The sequence below is a fragment of the Hydra vulgaris genome, chromosome 06 (genome assembly GCF_038396675.1).
Source record: "Hydra vulgaris chromosome 06, alternate assembly HydraT2T_AEP".
Classification (NCBI taxonomy): domain Eukaryota; kingdom Metazoa; phylum Cnidaria; class Hydrozoa; order Anthoathecata; family Hydridae; genus Hydra; species Hydra vulgaris.
Genome location: NC_088925.1, coordinates 51,284,635 through 51,292,500, shown reverse-complemented (window position 1 = coordinate 51,292,500; position 7,866 = coordinate 51,284,635). Strand labels below are relative to the sequence as shown.

At 27.3% G+C, this 7,866-nt stretch overlaps 1 protein-coding gene across 1 annotated transcript in view; it reads left to right on the top strand.

Moving 5' to 3' along the window:
• The window catches only part of LOC100197305 (ATP-binding cassette sub-family F member 3), a 65,730-nt gene extending 58,687 nt beyond the window's left edge, over positions 1 to 7,043 (top strand). The window contains exon 19 of the mRNA XM_065800415.1: positions 6,722 to 7,043. Coding sequence (XP_065656487.1) covers positions 6,722 to 6,968 — 247 coding nt within the window. The 3' untranslated portion in view covers positions 6,969 to 7,043. The remainder of the gene's footprint in view (positions 1 to 6,721) is intronic.
• Positions 7,044 to 7,866: the final 823 nt, after the last annotated feature.

The following is a 7,866-nucleotide window of genomic DNA, read 5'->3' as shown; positions in this document are numbered from 1 at the left end:
AAAGTGCAAGCAATCACAACTCCATGAAATTATGGAGTCAATGGAAGATCAACAACTTCTTGAAGGTAGTTAAATTACTGCATTGCCATTTGAAATTTGAAATTTTCCCTACATTGTAAACATATATATTTAAATTATCATGTATAGACATATTAACTTATAATAATTCAATAAACTGCAATTATATTTTAAAGGTAACTCACCATCAACATCACAACAACAAATGAAAAAGTCTCAGTCCAATTCAACATCAGTTGATAAATATTTGAAAATTGATAAGTTTTTCACATGAACAAGCCTCAAAGAGAAAGATTTATTTGATCTGCAACTTGGTAGATTTATATACAGTACAAACTCTAGCTTCAGAACAGTTAAACACAAATAATTTTATATATAAAAAGTAAAAAATTTATCAATATGCTTTATCCAGGATACACTCTACCTAATAGAACTCAAATTGGAGGAGAAATATTAGATAGGGTTTACGCAGAAGAAATTGAAAAATGTAATGTATTGAATGGGAAAATTGTAGCCATGTCTTTAGATGGCTGGAGTAATGTACATAATGAACCTATAGTTTGTATCTCTGTAATTACAGATAAAATTAACATTTTAGTAGAAACAATCAACACTTCTTATCATTCACATACTGGTGAATATCTTACACAATTAGCAAGAGAAGCAATAGATTCTGTAAGATGTAAATTTGGATGCACAGTAAAAAGCTTTGTGACTGATAATGCAGCTAATATGAAATCAATGAGACAAGTACTGTCATCTGAAAGAGATATTAGCATAACTTATGGGTGTGCTGCTCATATGCTGAATCTTTTAGCAAATGATCTTAACATTGAAAATGTGAGCAAATGTTACATAAACAATAGAATATATAAGAAATAATAATAAAGCTGGAGCAATTTATAAATTAAATGGAGGAACAAAATTGCCACTTCCTACTGATACTCGCTGGAATTCTGTGTGATTCACTTCAAAAATATGTCAACAACTGGAGCATCATTTTCACAATGTTTGAAAAAAATAAAGACTTAGATCCCATGATTGGTAAAAAAGTAAGTGATATACAGATAAAGCGAAACACAGAAGATTTATTAAAAATATTAAAACCAATTGCAGTAGCTCTAGATAAGTTGCAAAGATGTCAAACAAAAATAAGTGACACTGTTGAAATTTTTAAAGATTTGATAAATAGTTTATCATTTTTAACAAGCGAAAAAAAAAAAAAAATTGAATCTAGATACCTTCAGACTGTCAGTGATGCTCATTTCCTGGCAAACACAATAGATCCTAGATATTTTGGATGTAATCTTTCTGAAAATGAAAATGAAGCTGCCATGAATTTCGCAGATAAAAAGTTTAAGAATTTGTTACCAATAATATTCAAATTAAAAGCCAAATCTGCTCCATTCAATAAAAGCTATTTGTATAGTGAATCTGTTTTAAAAAATGTATCACCAATAGAATGGTGGAAATCTCTAAAAATTGTGGATTGTAACATAATGGATATTGAAGGTTTAATAAATGCACCAGCTTCTAGCGCTGGAATCGAAAGAATTTTTTCAACTTTTGGCCTTGTTCATTCTAATTTAAGAAACCAATTGGGGGTAGAAAAAGCTTGTATTTATATATTGAACATTAAACAATGATGTATTGAATAATTTTGATGAAATTTTACAGTAATATTGATAAAAAATATAGTTTACTCAAATAAAATGCGTTATACTTTTTTTTAATTTAAAAGGATAACTAAATACGGCATTATTTAATAAAAACCTAATTTTAACCAAAAAAACCATGGTTTTTTTGGGTTTTTTAAAAAAACCTATAGTTTTTGGTTTTTTTCAAAAAAAACGGTTTTTTTGCAACCCTGATATAAATCATTAAAAAATAACAATAAATAAACAACAAAAATTTTTCAATAACACTCACAAATAAAAACGTCACATACATTTTGTCACGAAAAGTATTAAGTTTTTATAATAAATGAAAATATTCAAATAAAAAAGGAAATCATATTAAGTTAAAAATTATTCTTTTTCGTTTTTTCAAAAACAGAGCAATTTTTTAATTTTATTTTAATTCTTTTTAATTACTTTCCATTTTCGAATGTTTTTTTCTTTTAACTTTGGTTTTTTGTCTTTCTTTTATTTTTTTCTCGTTTCTTTTTTCGTTTTTATTTCTTTTGTTAATTTGTTTGATTTGGTTTTTTGTTTATGTTTTTTGTTTTTTTATTTCTTTCATTTTCTTTTCTTCACTCTCTTTATTTTTATTTTATTTATTTTTATTTATATTTATTTTTTCTTATTTTATTTTCTTTTTTTAATTTATCAATAAAAAACGTCATAAAAAAGCATCAAATAATGTTTTGAGAGTTTTCTTCTTCCATATATATATATATATATATATATATATATATATATATATATATATATATATATATATATATATATATATATATATATATATATATATATATATATATATATATATATATATATATATATATATATATATATATATATATTAAATGAACTTATAAAATTAAAAAAAACTTATATAATAAGAATTAAAAAAATTAAATTACTATTTGTAGTTTTAAAGATGTTGAAAGCATTTTGATTTAGAAAATTTTTGTGTCAATAGAATGTGCTTTAAATTTTGAATTTTTTAGTTAATTTTTAATTTTCAGAAATTCTACACATTATTGTTATTTGTTAAAAGACCCTTATTTAGGTTTAGCACTGTGACCAGTGCAATAACATCTACCACCATCTGCAAGTACAACTGTTTTTATTCTAAAAAGCATATTAATTTTCTTTAAACCTTTGAAGTTTTGATTAAGGTTAATGGCTGGCATGAAAAACAACTAACTACAGATATGTCCTGTTGTTAGTTATTTTACCATTTTAGGATAAAAATTAACCAAATTGAGCGTTTAGGAAAAAAACTTTTTGTGACCATAATAAAATATGCAAATATACATTTTGCTCATCATTTATACTGATATAAAAATAGACAATTTATTTTATGATTTTATATAGGCAATCATTATAAGTTAAGTTTTATGTACTTAACGTATAATGATTACCTACCTATACAAACTAAAAAATTCAATAGATGAAAAGTTGCTTTGACCACAAATATTCTAATATTTCCTTTAGTCCTGCTAATCAACCCAAGCAATAACTGTGACACATCCATGTGCAACATTTTATTGTTAACACTCAAATATTTTACAGCTGATAATGGAATCAGCTTTTGTGAGAGCTGCCACAGCATTTAGGAAACTTACTTAAAATAATTATATTTTTTTTGTTTGTTTTGAAATAATTTGTGGGAAAGTTGCCTTAACATGATCACAACCACTTTTACTTTGACAATGATTCATTTTTTTTACTATGTAAGATTTTTGAGAATATTTTTATTTTTAAGTTTGTTGCAGTGAATTTCTTAATAATTAAAAATCTAAGTGATTTTCAAAGAATAAAATAGTTACACAAAGTGTTTATTCTTTTTTTCAATTAATTTACTCCCAACATGGTTGAAAGCAACTACTATTTGAGTTTGGAGTTACCAGAAAACAAAGTATATTGTTAAAGAGCAAGAAGACCATTAACCGGAGACTTTTAAAGCTGTAAATTGTTGGGAAGTTGTAGATGTGAAAGTTGGGAAAATTACGAAAATGTTAAAGAATACCAAAGCATTTATGTGCAAGGAAAGAAACTAGATGAGAAACGTTTTTATAGCATTAAGAAACAGATCCAATAAAAATGGGGGGCTTTTGCTTAAAAACAAGATAAACTAAATTGAGTTTTGGTCAATGGAACTAGAGATGATAGCTCCTATAACCAGCTACCATGATAGTATTTGGAGAAAAGTAAAAGAGATGCAATTTTACATTAATAGGAGAGAGCCTCAAGCTTTGCAGCTAGTGCTAGTCCAGCTACATTTGCAATACATTTTAGAGCTTTGTCTAAAAAAGGATATAACTAGAAGAACCAGCTCAAATATAAAAACAGTATTCTTTGCAAGGACAAATACAAAATTTATAGTTAGAGAATGCAGTGTAGTATATATGATAATCCAAGAAGGTATAAAATAGAGACAAAAAGTTGCTGGAAATAAAGATATTTATTGGTTTTTATGGAATAATTTAATATTGCAGTTAGAAAGGAATCCAATAATTTTTAAAACTTTACTAGATACACCTTAACAGATATATGAGGCATATATAGATGATAAGTATGCCAACTTTTATCAACAACCTTTAATATGTTAAGAGCAATAGCCCTTGCCATGCTGCCTCCAGCATCTTCTTGTTTTTCTGTAGTGAATACACAGAAAAACAAGAAGAACAATTTATAGTGAAATCTTATCATTATCTGAATTACCTAAAGCAAAACAAGCAGAAACTGAGCACAAGCTTAAATCAAGGCCAAACAGAAATTGACAAGTGAAGGTAAGTGATGGGTAACTGACATAGAGTTGTCTGGAAAATAAGTTACAAAGGGTCAGTAGTACTTGAGTCTAACTTTGAGTGTAATGATCATTAAAGTCACCATTGATAATAATATTGACTGATGGATAACAAGAAAGATCTCTGTCAATTTGATCAGAACTAACAGTGAAAAGAGTGTATTTATGAGAAGAAAAGGTTTAGAACAAAGAGGTGATAGAGTGAAGTGTTGTTGAATAGAAGCATATAAAAGAATGGTCAGAGGATTCAAACCTAATTTCATGTCAATTAGGTGAGTTGATATGTAAGCATAGGTTCTAACCAAGTATGTAAGTATTGGAAGCAAATCGCAAAAGCAAGAAGCAAAAAGAATATTAGCCATTAACACTAATATCTGAAATATCAAAGAGCAAGCAACTCTGTTGAATTTTGCAAACTTTTCAACAAGTAAAATTTATTTTGATGAATACAAATATTCATAGAAAATGGGTGAAAACAATCAGATAGTAAAAAAAAAATTTTTTAATTATTATTAGGTACTTAAGTTATTTGTTTCAAGTTATTAGGAAGTTTGAATCAATCATAGATAATTCATAGTACCCTAAGCAAGGAGCTATGCAGTTACCTTAGTTCCACTAATTAACCCAAATTCCTAGCAAATGGCTCCTTATGTCTCCTCAATAGTGCATATAAAAAGCATTTATAAGGACACCATTCATGCACAAAATTACACTGTTAATACTTTTTTGTTTTTCAGCTGTTGGTGAAATCAGTCTCTTTAAGAGCTACCATAGAGTTTTGGAAGCTTTACTACCAGCCTGCCTTGGAACCATTAAACTGAGTTTTAGAGTTGTATTCTCATTAGAAGATAACAGGAAGAGATGCTTAGTCAACAGTCAAGAAAAAAATAGTTTTCATCATCCTAGGCAGGAAACAATGTAACATAGTTTTACATAAATGACAGTTTTTTAAATGAAGAAAGTTTTAACAAAACTTTTCTACTAACTCTTAAAGTACCTCTAAAGCTAATATGGGTCTATAAAAAAAACTAAAAAAAGTGTTAAAATAAATAATGCTATTGTAATCTTGGCATCATGTACTTTATAAAATATTGGTTGTGATACCAATAAATGTTTATAAGAATAGTCAACACTAAAATTTATATATATTAATCAGTATTTTTTTTTTTTTAATGAAAACTTGTTATTTTATTTCGAGTCATACATGAATAAACTCATCTCTTGCTTTGACTACACAATCTGATGAACATGCTTCTGTTACTTACTTTACACAACATTTTGGTAATTTAGGAAAGTCTCTTTGTGATGTATCGCAAAAAGACACACAAAAAAAGAAGCAACGCTGGATTACTGAATCAACTACTGCTTTTAAGTCATCAGATATATAGCAAGAATTGTGATCTGATTGCCTAATATGATGGGCACCAATTTTAATATATTTTGTTTTATTTGTTTAAAAAGCTTTTCGTTTTAACACTGTTTATGTATTAATTTTAACACATTTTTAGTTTTTCTATATAACAGACGTAGGTAATTTACATTCATACTTGCACTTAAACTTTTTTATGAGAGCTTGATTAATCTGACCAGTGAATATTAATCAAGCAGATCTTTGGCAGCTGAGGACATTCTGTTTATCTTGCTATTAATGTTGGCTGAGTGGCTTGAGAATCTAGCTGTAACTATTTATCATAATACCCTCAAAACAGATGCAAGGCACATTCACCAAGTATATCATATTTAGTTTTTCCTATTTTTAAATCTTAGAAATTCCTTTGCATCTAGCATTAGGTAAGCTATATTAATTATGATCATTCCGTTCATTGCGTGATAGAGCCTTTTAACGCATTGTGATAACAGACTTAGACACTAATATTTATTTGCTGGTATTAATTTTTCCAGGTTTCTAGCTGTAGTACATAGAAACAAAATCATTAAACAATTTAGTTATCGTTGAACACTTGAATTTGTTGTTATCGTTGCCAAAATAAATAAGTTATAAAAATTTACGTATTAAATTTAAGGTATTACTAAGAATCTCAAATTTAAGACGTTAATTTTTATTAGTTTTTCATAGTAATTTTGTTTATTAGTAAACTTTACTTTTCGAATAAATTTAATAATGTTCTTGTGTTATCTAGGTAAAAAAAAATTTAATTGATGGCAATTTAATTGATTAAAAATAATGTTAACATGTTTAATAATATGCATTAATTGTACTTTACAGGCCAAACTTCTTCATTCTTGATGAACCTACGAACCACTTAGACATAGAAACTGTTGAAGCTTTAGGCAAAGCACTTAATAAATTTAATGGAGGACTTATATTAGTCTCGCACAACGAACAATTAATTCAAATGGTTGCCAAAGAGACATGGCTGTGTGGCAACCAGACTGTAACTAGAATAGAAGGCGGTTTTCCTGCATACAAAAAAGCTCTTGAAGAAGAATTCCAACGAATCAATGCACGCTAATATTTATACGTAATTTATTAAATATATTGTACTTTTATTTAGTGCGATAACATAACGCTTTTTTATTGAATTTAATAACAGAATGTTTTGTATAGTAATTGAAGACCTTGGTGCAAAAAGCGATGTAACTCCACTTTTGGTCGGTTTTTAGATTTAAACGGAATTTTTCTAATTATAAGATGCTCTTACAGTTGATGCAAAATAATTTAGAATAAAGCACTCCGTGTGGCATTTAACAAAGGATTTGATTGAATTATTCTTATTCCTTACATTTAAAGGTAATCTGTTTTTTATTCTCCTGAACAATTTGTTAAAATGTAACTACATCGTTTTTGCACCGTGGTGTCCTAAATTATGGTCGTAAAAAAAACGTTAAACAATTTTACAGAAAAAAAATGTTTTCTGTAAAAACCAAGGGGTTCATCTTACCTTTTTGTTAAGCTTAACGGAATCCAGAATTTCATTTAGCTTTTTTCAAGTGAACTTTATTCAAATACGTAAAAATCCAAAATAAAACACTTTTAAAAAATATTTAAAGGTTTTTTTTTTTTTTTTAACTATAAAGCTAAATAATTTTTTTTTGCTTACGTATCGTTAAGTTTAACGGAAAGATGTGAGGATACAGGCGGTAACGGGAAATAAAGCACTATGCCATGTTCACACTAGCGACGTTTGGTAGAGAAAATGTTCTACAAAATGTTTATTGTAACGTTCTCACGTAAAATAAGTTGGACGGCCCAAAAAAAAAATCACTAACCAACGTTAATTTTTGTAAATAAAATTAAATCGTTCTAATATAGCAAGTCTTTTAAACAATAAAGTTTTACTTGAATAAAAATTAACGCCACCCAGTTTTGCATATAACTTTTTTAATAATTGTATTCGAGAGGTAAAATTA